We start from the raw sequence: 14,521 nt of genomic DNA on the forward strand, positions 1-14,521 counted from the left end.
ACCACCTCAATTACTCTATTCTTATTTATATATCCTCGTTTTTTTTTTTTCTGTGCTGTATCTTATTTGCTGCTGCAGCAACCCCATTTCCCCACAGGTATCATTAAAGTTTAATCTCGTCTAGAAATCGTTTAATGCACAACGGAACAGAGGATCTGACTTTTAAGCCTTTTGCAGCGCACGTCTGATCTCTAACGGCCGTCCAAACGGGGAAAAGAAAGTTAGTTCTATGTGGGTTTTTAGATGTTCTTGCCCTGAAATGATCCTGTGTCCAATGTGTGTTATTGTCATATAATCCTTTTGTGACCGAGGAACATAATCTTCACATTATTCGTGTTCGCAACATGTAATTGGCACTTTGCGATTGTTCTGTGACATTTTGTGAAACTGTATCGACTAGCTCCAGGACTGACCCTGACCTTTGACCTTTCTGGAAAGAGGCAAGAGAAAAAGAGAATTCCCCTACATCAATAAAGTATCACATCATTATTATGAGTGGCAGAAGAAGGGAAAGCTTAAAGGAGAAGTTTGTTGATTTTGGACCTATATATAATTTGTCTCTTACATGCCTGTTGTACTTGGACCCACAGAGAATATTGGCTCCAGAGTCTGCTGACGGTTGAAATAGCGAACTTTGTTGCTAGGCCTCTTGTTGCTAACAATGAGTCCAAACGGGGCTTGTCAAAATATCTCCAAAAAAGCCGTTTGTAGGCTCCACAGTAGAGTTGAGATTAAACATGACACAATTCCACGATTACGCACACTTTGACTAATCAGGAAATCATGGAACTATTTTTCTCTGCCGCAGCACAGACTGCTGTGGGGTGAAAGTGCGTTACTGGCGGAGTGATCTAGCTTTGGCCAGATTCGGTCAGGTCAGATTGTAAACAGTAGAGTTTGGTAGAAAACCCCATTTGGACTCATTGTTAGCAGCAAGAGGCAACAGGAGTTCGCCGTTTCAACCGACAGCTGACTCCAGAGCCAATATTCTCTGTGGGTCCAAGCACTACAGGTATGTTGGAGCCAAATTATATACAAGTCCAAAATCGCTGAACTTCTCCTTTAAAGAAGTTCAAGTTGAGCGTTTCCCCGACTGAAGCCTTCGGTCCGACCATCCTGACGCCGGAGCGGAGTCAGAATGGCGGCTGCACGGAGCGAGCCGAGGTCCTCGCAAAGTGGCTATTCGAGGGGGAATGTGAAGTTAGCCTCCCTCAGCCGCGCGGTGGGGGTCAAAAAGCCAGTTCAGTCGGAAGTCAAGTTTGGTTAACTCTCCACTGTGCGTGTGTGTGTGTGTGTGTGTGTGTGTGTGTGTGTGTGTTCAAAGAGACATTCCCCTGGCCTTCACTGCATTCATTATCCAAATACTACAGAGTGAATATAGAGTGGAGTGTGTGCAGGGAGAGAAGTTCAAAACAAGGTCATGTATTTTTTTTTATTTTTTTTTTTATATCCTCTCTGCTCCGCGAACGTTTGACAGCCCCCTGCTTGCTTTGTTTGCTTTATCCACCGCTCTTTTTTTCTGTTCTTTCTCTATTCCAAAAGAAGTACACAGAGGAACATGCATAATGCACGCGGAGATATGCGCAAATATGCATGCGGGCGCCCACGTAAAGAACACGCCTACACACCGGTGGTGCTGTTGGTAGCGATTTTAGATTTTGTTTGGTTTTTGGAAATTACTTTGTTGCTGTTTCTTTTTTTTTTTTTTTGATTGTTTACATTTTATTCAAGTGTTAAAGGCAAATATTTTACTCAGACACACACATACAAATTAGATATTTGATTGAGTATATGCACAAGCACACACACACACACACACACACACACACAAATGTACCATGAGCCCACACATGTCTACACATACTCTCTTTCTCTCTCCCTCCAATAAACACACACACACTCACACACACACACACACACACACACACACACACACAGAGAGAACCATGTCAGCATAAAAGCAACATCCCCATCACTACAAAAATTCACACACACACACACAAACACACAGGGGGGTTGTTCAAGTGGATGTATGTGTGTGGGAACTCCATTAAGATGAGTGTGTGTTCATTATTTATCATTGTTTATATCTTTGATAGAGTGCCAGCGGAGATAACAAGACTAAAAATGCTGACTGATAGATATTTAGCCTTCACACACTTACACACACACACACACACACGCATGAAAGCACACACACACACACCCCCACACACAGACACACGCTGAGCTTATTGAGCTGTACACACAGATAGGGGGTCGGCTGATTGTGCGCGTGAGTGTGTGTGTGTTCGTTATTTATCATTGTTTGACACATTGCCACTGGAGATAATAGGACTAAAGTGCTGACTGATTCAGATTTAGGCGTCACATACACACCCAGACACTATATATTTGGTCTCTCTCTCTCTCTCTCTCTCATTCTCTCTCTCTCTCTCTCTTTCTCTCTCACCTGGTTAAATAAAGGTCCACAGATGCACAGATGGAGACGTAGCAGGGCACAGAGAGAGCGAAAAGAGGTAAATAGAGACAAAATATAGACAGTGAGGCAGACAGAGATAATTAGACGGCAAGGAACGGAGTGAAAATAGAAATAGAGGACAGAGTGAATGAGTAAGAGAGATCCTGTAAAAGCAGGGGAGAGCTTGCTGGAAAGCAGAATAATAATCAAGAGGTAATTTCAGGTGAGTCAGAGTGAGATATCTCACTCTTCTGTACCTGGACACAACAACCTTCATCACAGTTTGGTAATAAATCATTTTCTACAAATCATGTCTGTTCTTTAATGAGCAGTAAAGGTTGGATTATTGTGGGAAATGAACTTTAACTATGAATCGTCTCTCTTTGTATTTAGAAAAAAAAAAAAGTCAGTCTCTATCTTTGGCTGCTGAAAAAGTCTCCATTTTGTCTATAGTCTGTATCTTATCAAGCAAAAGGTTGGAAGGACAGAATCTGTCCACATCTCTAGGGTCTTTTCTCTCTCAGTTCCTCATTCTGTATCAGAGTGTGTGTGTGTGTGTGTGTGTGTGTGTGTGTGTGTGTGTGTGTGTGTGTGTGTGTGTGCCTTTGCACACTGACCACTCAAGTGATTAACATCAGGTGTGTCAGCACTCTAAGTCTGATGGATACGTCACATTAACCCCTCTTCACTGTGTGTGTGTGTGTGTGTGGGTGTGTGTGTGTGTGTGTAAGAGAGGAGGAAAGAGTATTTCACGCTGGACTCCCCATTACCTGAGGTCAGCACTGTTACTGACAAAGTGAGAAAAATGTGTGTGTGTGTGTGTGTGTGTTAAAGAGACAGCATGTGTAGCTGAGAGAGTGCGGGAAAAGGAGTGTGTGTGCATGTGTGTTTGAGAGGGACTGAAACAGAGTTGTGTGTGTGTGTGTGTGTGTGTGTGTGTGTGTGATAAACTACACAGTGCAGGTGTGAAAAGCCATAATAACGGTGGCTGGTCTAGACTAGGAGCTGAGTACAGCAGGTTTGAGAGCTCATACTGCCTTGAGCAGCACATTTTGCCCTCACACACACACACACACACACACACACACACACACACACGGTGAGAAAACAATCTCTGGGACCAATATAAACGCTGTCATATTATCCTGAATTCCTTTTGGATGCATTAGAAGGCATGCCAGTTTCCTTGAAGTAGACAATGTTAACTTATGATGCTGCATGGTTTATTTAATATGCGTTATTATGGAGTTCACCTTAATTAACATAGACAGTAATAACTTATGATACTGCATGGATGATTTTAGTATACGCTGAGTAATGTAATAATTTACAGGCTGCAAGTGTACTGTTGTTGCGTGGTATTAGATCTATCTATCTATCTATCTATCTATCTATCTATCTATCTATCATTACAAGTGCCATTATAAAGCACTATAGATATAGTCATAATAGAGTGTGTTACCAAATAGATACACATTCTCTAATTGGGATAATTTCTAATTGTATAAATTATAGACAAATAAAACTCTAAAACCCTCTTCAAGGACCCCTGGAACCTCCGTCAAGGACCCCTGCGAGTCCCCTGGACCGCAGTTTGGGAAACCCCGCCTTAACGGACACATCAGCAAGGCACTGACCCCTCTCCATGAACACTGACCGTCTGTCTCTCTGGTCCTGCTTTAATGAGCTCCTCTTGAGCCAGATTTGTTTTCTTCCGTTTTATCCCTGTTGTATTTGCCTGCCATAACCCCCGTTTTTACACCGCCCATAACCCCCGTTTTTAATTAACGTCGGTCATCTTTATGGATCTCCCCCATTGTCCTTTTATCGCCTTTGTACTTTGTGACTCCGATCTGAAAAGCGGCGCGCGAATAAAGTTTATTTTACGTCTCCGCTGATTGGCAGCCCATCAGGATCGGGGAGAAAATAACAAGCGCACTTCACGCGCCCGCCGTAAAAGTTTACCGTCGAAAAACAAATTACAGGCCGCCGACAGTTTTATTGTTATTCTTTCTTTTTTTTCATGAGGCATTTATCAATTTGATGTGGTTAAGACCTGAACGTGTACAAAGTTGCTGCGTAAAGTTTTACACAAGACACAGGAATCATTCCTCTTAGTGAGTTTAGATCTCGCTGTGAGGACAAAAAAACATCTCTTTTCTCCTGCCAAAATCGCTGAGGAATGGCTGCCATGCATATTTTGTGAGGGAAAGAGGATATATAAGTGGAAATAAAATTCAAAATGTCGATAAATCACATCTGATATATGAATTCAATGTGTAAGAAGGGAATTCTAGAGTAGGAATAGACTACAAACTATGTTATGGAGTGACATAACATTTTGGCTAGAGATTAACATGACTGAGGTACACACACACACACACACACACACACACACAAACACACCCTTGCATAGGCACACACACAGGTACACACACACCATAGTCTAGTCCAGACCAGGAATTAAGCAGGCTGATTGGTGAGTGACAACTGAAATTGAATTTCTCTGCAGTGAAAGCCCAAAGGACTCAAGAGGGTAGAGACTCTCACACACACACACACACACACACACACACACCTACACACAAACAAAAACACACACACACACACAATGCTTGCGTAGACACACACGAGCATGCAGGCGCACACACACATCAGCATGAACAATTGCTGAATAATTGCTGCCACACACAAAAACACGTGCTCCCACCCACACACACACACACACACACATACACACACACCCACACACACACACATCAACAAACGCACGTATACTCCCAGTCCCCGAAGTCCCTCCTCTCCAATTTACTGCCAAAGCTGTCTCTTCAAAAGCAAATCTCTTTTTCTCCCCGCGCCGTCACAATGAAAACCGCATCTGGCAACTCAAAAAACAAAAGAAAAAAGTTTGAAAAGGCCTTCATTACACCGCGGCCGGCTCGTGACAGCCGTCGAGCCGCGGCGGGAGCAGCTCACCGTAGTGGCGTTTGAAATGAGAGACGAGGAACCATTTGTGTTGTGTTGTGTGTGTGTGTGTGTGTGTGTGTGTGAGAGAGAGAGAGAGAGAGGGGGATCAATTTTCCTGTTCTTTGCCTTCAAATTAGACTCACTCAAGATTAAGCCTGAACTTTACTTAAATGACTACTCCGACTTTTTAGGAGTTTGGTCCATTGGTCAATATGTGATGAGGATTGGCACCAAACTCACTTCTGTGTCTCTGGTAGATAGTTCTGTCTGGTGCGCAAGCTAACATTTAGCACTCTTAGGCTAGTATTAATCACCTACAGTTACTTAAATATGTTTCAGCAATTTTAGACATATTTAAAATTTGTCTCTTACACACCTGTAGTACTTGGACCCACAGAGAATATTGGCTCCCTAGTCAGCTGGCGGTCCAAATAGCGAGCTCTGTTGCTAGCGCCTTGCTGCTAACAATGAGTCCAAACGCAATGTAAAAATATCTCCAAAAAAGCCATTTGTAGGCTTGGAGAGTAAGAGTTGAGAGCAAATGGAAAAGTTGCAAAGTACGTAAATTAAAATTAGCTCTGATTTCATGACTCAATTCCACCATTCTGCACACAAATCAGGAAATCATGGAACTATTTTTCTGTGCCGCAGCACAGACTAGCTAGCTGTGGGGTTGCTAGCTGTTGCTAGCCTCTGGCTATGTAAGAGACAAATTATATACAGGTCCAAAATCGCTGAACTTATCCTTTAAAAGACCTAAGACCACCCTCCTCATATAAATTGCATTTATTTGATGCTACTTACTATGATTTTTGGTATCATTTCATCTCATGAAGATTTATGTCAACCTTTAAACGGTGGGTAAAGTGTATTCCACAAGCAGCAAAAAGGTGGGTTAGCTGAGTTTAGTTGGGTTTACGCTCCACTACGATGATTTTTTTTGTACGTGTGCGTGACTAAAACATCATGTAAACTCCCTCCTGACCTCCTCTCCTACTATTCTTTACAGAGAGACAAAGTTATAAAAATGTCTGACCCGTTAAGGAAATAACCGTTCCCACGTTGGCCGTTTTGACCGCGGGAAACGTAACCGAACCAATGTGTACATACAGCAAAGCACCACTTCATCCCCTGATTTGGACTTGAGCAAACAGCTTTGAAAATACCCCGAAATGGAAGACAGCGAAGGCGACTGTTCCTCGATAAGCACTTTTACACTCACACAAACACAGATCACACTCTAGACTCTCGCTCTCTCTGCCAGCCTATCACCCACTCACTTTCACTCCATCAGGCGGCGAAACAGACACCTCTCCAAGTCCCTAAGGACCCCCTATGGCAGAGGACAGGAAGGAGAGGCTGAGCGTGGATGATGGGACGCTCTATTTAAACTACACACACACACACACACACACACACACTCGCTCACCCCGTCACTCCCTCTCCTTCCGCAGCGAACGGTGGCACTGGCTAATCGCTGCATCGCTATACTCTCGACCACGCTGGTCTGTTCTGCGTCGAATGAGAGACGCAGGGATCGGGCTAATAGCTGGACCACACCAGTCCAGAATGACACATATTCATCTGTACAATAGGATTTTGGAATAAGTCTAACGCCTGAAAGCCATGTGATAAGTAACCAGACTACTTATCACACTATTGTATCACCTGAAAGACTTTTTAGCGACACATTATATTCACTTGTTATGAAGCTGATTATTGGACTATCCAAATAAAGCATGACTGAAAAAAGACATTTTTTATTTATTTATATATTTTCATTACTATTTTTTCAGTCGTGGTGTTTTCTGACATTTTCTATGTCGTGGTGTCTTGTTCTATTTTGGTCTTCTCTCTCTTTCTTACCGTCTTCGTACATCTGTTTTAATCTGTTTCTCTTTCAATATTTCTGACAATGCTTCACTGCTTTTTTCTATCCTCTCTCTCTCTCTCTCTCTCTCTATCTCTCTCTCTCTCTGCCTTTCGTCTTTTTCACTCTGCTTTCTCTATTATTTTTGCTTCTGTATTTCTCATGCTCGGATTATGAGACTTCAAATTTTATGATGTGTTTTAGTGCATTGTCCCTTTTTCTGTACATATCTGCGAATCTGTACATCTGCGATATATTGAATTTTGATATATCGTCACATCCCTGTACAACATATCCAATCCTGTATATGCTATAATTTTTCAGATATTGTCTTTTCTCATACTTTAATATGTTTCATATGTTTCATATATGTTCACATGTTTTTATAATTCTTTTCATAATGCACAAATGCCTCATTTTCTTTCTGTCTCAGTAAGTTCTGCTGCCTCTGAAGACTTTTTACACCTTTTCATTCGTAAATTTCAATGCAACTCATGCTAATGTCAGTTTTTTATATTTATATAACCCCCATTTTCTCTATTCTTATTGATAGATATCCTATGCGTCTTTGCTGCATCCTACTACTATTTGCTGATGCAACGTCAAAATTTCCCCACAGGGATCATTAGAGACTCATCTACTGTAATCTCTTCCTGCTCTCTTGCTCAAAATAACCCAAAAAAACGCTCCACCATGTCTTCCTGTTCACCCTCTCCCTCCCCGTCCGCCACTCTTTTTTACTCATCTCCCTCTTGTTTTTTCTTTTACTCCCACCCTCCCTTCACAGCGCTTTCTCTCTCTCCCGCTCTTTCATACTCTTTGTCTCCCTCTCACATACGAGTACGTATGAAATCTCTTCCCTTCCCCTTTCATGCTTAGCGCCGACTGCCTTCCCCCAGGCATATTCTTTTGACTGCTTCCTTTCCGTTTTTTCCTCACTTATATTCCGACGTCGTCTGTTGAAACAGAAGGCGCGAGGAGGGAAGGCTTTACCAGGGGTGCGCGGGGGTCACCCAGCCCTGCCTCATTTGCATATATATGATCACAGCGCCGCTTCCCTGAGCCCCAAGGCAGTATGGGATATTGGAGGTAGGGTGCGGTAACCCTTGGCTGAAGACTGAGTTGAAAAGAAGCCGAGAAAGACGTACAAAAACATAGACAGGTTTTGGCTGAAATGGGTTTTGGAAGTTTTTTGGATTGAATCTGCCAATAGCCGATCATTTGCGCCAACGTTCAATATCTTTAAAGGTCCCTGTAACACCGCATTATGTAATAACACGACAAAATGTAATAAATGTTCACTTCATTATGTAATAACACCCGCATTTTGTAATAATCTGCCGCATTTTGTAATACACAGCTTGAACGCAATATGTAATAAATTTCCCCGCATTTTGTAATAAATTATTACATAATGCGGTGGTTATTACAAAATGCGGGAGTTGCACTTTTTTTATGATGAAAATGTAATAATACAGTGCATTATGTAATAACCAACCAAAATGGATGTCTTCATCTGTACACGTTATATTTTCAACAATTAAGCTAAATTAAACTTCCCAAATATTAAATTAGACCGGCGTTATAGTTGACTCTGATCTTAGTCTAAATAGCCACATAAAAGCAGTAACAAGATCAGCTTTTTATCATCTTACAAATACAGCCAAACTCAGGGACTTCATGTCAAAAGCCGACCTGGAAAAACTCATTCACGCTTTTATTTCTAGCAGACTACTGCAATGGTCTTTTGACAGAGCTCCCCAAAAAGACCATCAAAAAGCTTCAGCTTATTCAAAATGCAGCTGCTAGAGTTCTTACAGGGACCAGAAGGTCAGACCACATCACCCCGAGTCTTAAGTCACTACCCTGGCTTCCTGTCAGCCACAGAATTGAATATAAGGCAATGCTGCTTGTTTATAAATCAATACATGGAGTGGGACCAAATACATTACAGATGGGTTTAAGGAGTACACTCCTGCCAGGCCTCTCAGGTCAAGTGGGAGTGGGCTGCAATATGTAATAATTGATTACAAAATGCGGGGAAATTTATTGCATATTGCGTTCAGGCTGTGTATTACAAAATGCGGCAGATTATTACAAATTGCGGGTGTTATTACATAATGAAGTGAAAATGTATTACATTTTGTCGAGTTATTACATAATGCGTTGTTACAGTCCCATATTCTCCACCTTCCAGTGTTTTATTTTGTGTCTTGAGGTCCATTCAAAGCTGTGTGTGTGGTGTCATGAACCAAAAACACTCTCAATCCATTTCTCCACGTTCATTTTCCAGCATCTCTCTGAGCCTTACCAAGAACAGGCTGTTTCTGTCTCTGTGTCTTTAAGGGAAATAAGAGCTTGGTTAAAAGCACGAAATAAGAGCGATAGAGCATAAAAGAGCATGTCAGACACAGTGAAAAGCCCCCAAAAATAAGGCTGATTTGATGCTTCGGGGAAGGCTATTCCACAGTCTCAGTGTGCAGCCGTGGCAAAAGCCCTTTCCACCCATCAGTCTCAGCCGGGACCTGGGGACCGCCAGGAGACCCTGATTAGAGGACCTGAGTGACCTGGTAGTACTGTGGGGAGGGGGGGGGTCAGAAGTTCAGAGATATGCCCGGGAGCAACACCATGTGAAGCTTTAAGAACAAACAGAAGCAGGGGAATATATGGTCCATCCGTTCTGGACAAGCTGGGAATTTAGATGTCTAACTGCTACCAGGACAGAGCGAGTCACAATAATCCAGAAAGAGAAAAGGTGGATAGGTATGGAATGAAACACTTCATTTGTACAAGTGTGGAAAATGCATATACAGGAATGGAATTGAAGATATTTTGCGCCATTATTCAAAAAGTCAGCCAAATTTCAATGTTTTCCACCAGAACTGTATGCTTGTCAGGGTGGAAAAGCCTCTGAAACAGCATTGAGACCATCGTGGGACACTAAAACTCTCCATTGAAAACCAGGATAATAACAAAAATATGAAAAAGAAAAAGAGGAAAACACTCATGGAATCTGATCAAAATGTATCACTAGAATCAATCAGGTTTTCTCTTTTCTTCTTCATATTATTGTTATTACACTGGGTTTCAATGGAGAGTTTTAGTGTCCCATGATGGTCTAAATGCTGTTTCAGATGCTTTTCCACCCTCATGGGACAAGACAATTCTCCACTGAAACCCAGGATAACAATAATATAAAGAGGAAGAAGAAGGAGAGGAAAACGTATTGCTGCTTACTTATGGAATCTGATCAATATATATCATTAGAATCAGTCAGGTTTCCAATAGACAACCAGTATAGATAAATTCTACAATAGATATGTATTAAAAAAACTGCATTAAATCAATCCAGTCGAAAGTTGACGACACTGACTGCACCAGATATGATTTCTAATAAAAGGACAGTATTAGCCTGATTTATTGGTATAACCCTAGTATATACACACACACACACACACACACACACACACCACTCACTCCTGAGGCAGGCGTCGAACTGCTGTTGTTCATTTTATCATCACTCTCTTGTTGCATTCCATTATGAGCAGCCTTTTTACACCACTGCTTCAGGGAGAGCTTGATAGTTTCATCTCACATAAACTCACATATAAACACAACACCATATAACATCCTGGCATTTTAATTACACACACACACGTACTCTCTCTCTCTCTCTCTCTCTCTTCTTACCGGAGTGAAGTTCATGACTTTGAGGATCCAGATGGTCAGCGCCAGGTTGACGATCATGGTGACGAGGAGGAGGAGGATGAAGAAGTAGAGGCACCTCTTCCTCCAGCCGTAGATTCCCACCGCCGGGTAGACCGGGGCGCCGCACACCGATGCCCCCCGCTGGTGGAGCGGGTTGGGCTGGGCTGCCAGGATATACTGCTCCTGGGTCATCTGGAAGGGACAGAGAGACCAGGAGTACAGGTAAGAACCCCTTCATTTCTGTGTGAAACATCCCCATTCATTCATTCATTCATTCAGCCTACATCTTCTTATGCATTTGGATGAATTCATTCATTTCCAAAACACTATGCATCCATTTTGGGGAATAAAAAATATAAATATATAGATAAAGATATAGAGGATCCTGCCTGTAAAAATGTCATCATTTGTCACTCTGTGTCCATTATTCTATCTATAAATCTAGAACCACCCTAGCAACCATCTAGTATACCCTAGCTACCACCTAGTGCACCCTAGCAACCACCTAGAAACACCCTAGTAACCACCTACTACACCCTAGCAACCACATAGGAACACCCTAGCAACCACTTAGAAACACCCTTGCAACCATCTAGTACACTCTATCAACCATCTAGTAACATCCTAGTAACCACATGGAAACACCCTAGCAACCACCTAGTGACACCCTAGCAACAACTAGTAATCACCTAGCAACCACTTTATTATGCCCTAGAAACCATTAAGTAACAACTACTGTGTCTTATCCGATACTGTACAGCTAGCCCAGACTTTTTCTCCAGGAAATGTTGCTTTCTAGTTTTTGAATGAAATTCTTAAGTGTCATGCACAGAGGGATGGTTTTTGAACAACAGAGGGAGAGAAAGAAGAGAGAAAACAGATCCTGATGGAAATAGAAGATACAAAAAGAACATTTTAACCACCTTCCTAATACTGAGTTTCCAATCCATGTCTCAAAGCTTAAAAATCAATTTCCTTCCCTTTGTGAGTTAAGTGTCATTAACAAGCGAAAACAGGATAATATCATAGCTTTCACCCTGATTCAACTATTCAGTTCATGGCAAGGTAAGCCTGAGTGTGATGAGGCAAAGCATTCCTTTGACATATTTATTCCTTCCTTTTTGGGCTGCGCTGCGTTTGATGTAGACAGAGATACGGCCGAGTTTCAGAGGGAGGATGAACTTTTGGGCTTTTCGGTCATGGCGGAGGGAAGGATAGGGACAGAATTAAACAGGCGGGGACGTAGAGGGAAAGCAGAAAAGAGAGAGAGAGAAAGGGAGAGAGAGAGAGAGAGGCTGAGAGAGAGAGAGAGAGAGAGAGAGCAGGGGTGAGAGGAAGAGAGAAAGACCAAAGCATGATAAAAATGAGATAGAAGTGGAGCGGTGAAGTGGCGAGAGATAGCAGGGCACTGAGTACTGCGAGATAGAAGGGGAGAGAGGAAGAGAGAGAGAGGGAGAAAGAGAGAGAGAGAGAGAGAGAGAGAGGGCAGATAAGAGAGGAAAGGAGGAGAGAGTCCATTAGTTGTAGTGCAGCAGGAGGAGTCATTGGTGGCAAGAGATATGGACACTGGCTGCAAGGCTCTACTATCTGTGTCCATCTCTCTTTCTCTCTCTCTCTCACACACACACACACACACACACTATGTCTTTGTTTGCTGAGGCTGCACGACTTAAACACCTCGCGGCCTGTCGATTTCTTTATTTTTTTTCCCCAGAATGCTTCCCCCCCCCCCCCCCTCCATAGACTTTCATGACGGCACTAACAGCATCTCACACAGTAGAAAAACAGTTGGAAGCTAATGATTTCACTCCAGCAAGGCCAGCCTGACCAGTCCTGCAACATGATGGTCTGTAATGCAACCTAACCCACTGGTGTGTGTGTGTGTGTGTGTGTGTGTGTGTGTGTGTGTTACTTAACACTCCTCACTTTCCACTTAACACACACATCCTGGGTGATCGGATTGTAATCAGGTACAGCAAAAACACATCAAATCCAGGTGTTAATGCAGCCGAGACGCATTGAAGATCCACAGAAACTCTTCTGCAACATAGCTCATCTGTTTATTAGCTATTGCACCATTGAATCGATAGCAGTGTGTGTGTGTGTGTGTGTGCTGTGTATTTGCTGTGTGTGTGTTGTGGTAGACTGGAGTGTTATGCGGTGCCCTAGAATGCTAATCATTTATTCCTGCATGTATCAACTCTGGGAATCAGTAGGTCAGTGTGCGTATGTATTTGTGTGTGTGTGTGTGTGTGTGTGTGTGTATGGGTGTTTCTCAAGGGCGCTGGAGAGTGAATCAGCCACAGAGCTCAACCACTGCAAACCAAAGCGGATGTCCGATATCACATATCGAATGCCATGTTGACATTATGACTCCAAGCTGGATGTTTTTCCATTGTAATTCAGTGTCACCGCTGGATTGCATGTGGACAGTTGCTAGGGATTCAATACAACCACGATACGATGTAATAAATAAAAGTTCAATAACAACAAAGTCTCACTTTGCAGAATTTTGTTTATTTCTGATCCACAAATCTTTCTAACGATGCCATTGGCTGCTAGAATGTAAACAACAATTTAAAAATGTCATTACAAAGTGACAATAATATAATTTGGATGGAGAGTGTGTGATTGTCACATTTTTGTATTGTGATATATTGAATTTCGATGTATCGTCTCATCCCTAACAGTTACTCAACCACTCAATGTCTTAACCGTCCTTTCTTTTGCCCTCTTGTTCATTCACTCATCTCTCTCTCTCTCTCTCTCTCTCTCTCTCTCTCTCTCACTCAGTCATCCAAGGCTATCAATCCCACTCAGCTCCTTGACAAAATCTGATTTTCTCCTCCCCGGCCCCCTCAGTTCCCCTATTTTGGATATCATTTTTTTCATTTTGCATACTTCTTACTCTTTTTTTCCCCCCTGCCATAGAAAATCCTCCCTCACTTTCTGCTCTTTATCACTCCCTCCCTCCATCTCACCCTTTCTCCTTTGCCTCCATCCTTTTGTGACATAATACAATACTCCCTCTCTCACTTTCCCTCCCTTCTTTCCCTCGTCCCTCCTCTCTTTGCCAGTGCAATTTGTCATTTTACTCTCTTTCCCTCTCTTCATGTATATCCTGAGCATATTTCTCTCCTCGCTCTCTCTTTCCCCTTCACCCGTTGCCTGTCCATCCTCTCCTCTTACCCTCAATTCATCCCTCTCTCCCTTTCCCACATTTCTCTCCTCCTCTGCTTGCTTTCCTTCACCCATGCCGCTATTTTCTCTCATTATCCCCCTTCCCTCTTTTGCCCTCTCCTCTCCTCTTCCAATCCATTCTCCATCCCTCCATCCCTCTCTCCTCCACTCATCCCTCCCTCCCGCTTCCAATGCATTTCTTAGATTGAACTGACAACAGAGCCATCAATCAATCCCATGGTGCAACGCTGCCCGGGGGCCCTGCACAGCGTGACCCAACTTTATTAACATCATAACGGTTTGACAGCCATAAAACCAGCCATCGTCAGAGCTAC

General features: G+C 42.7%; 1 protein-coding gene across 1 annotated transcript in view; it reads right to left on the reverse strand.

Moving 5' to 3' along the window:
* Positions 1-11,198, reverse strand: part of sgcz (sarcoglycan zeta) — a 192,481-nt gene extending 181,283 nt beyond the window's left edge. The window contains exon 1 of the mRNA XM_078282019.1: positions 10,989-11,198. Within this exon, the coding sequence (XP_078138145.1) occupies positions 10,989-11,198 (210 nt within the window). The remainder of the gene's footprint in view (positions 1-10,988) is intronic.
* Positions 11,199-14,521: the final 3,323 nt, after the last annotated feature.

The sequence above is a fragment of the Centroberyx gerrardi genome, chromosome 3 (genome assembly GCF_048128805.1).
Source record: "Centroberyx gerrardi isolate f3 chromosome 3, fCenGer3.hap1.cur.20231027, whole genome shotgun sequence".
Classification (NCBI taxonomy): domain Eukaryota; kingdom Metazoa; phylum Chordata; class Actinopteri; order Beryciformes; family Berycidae; genus Centroberyx; species Centroberyx gerrardi.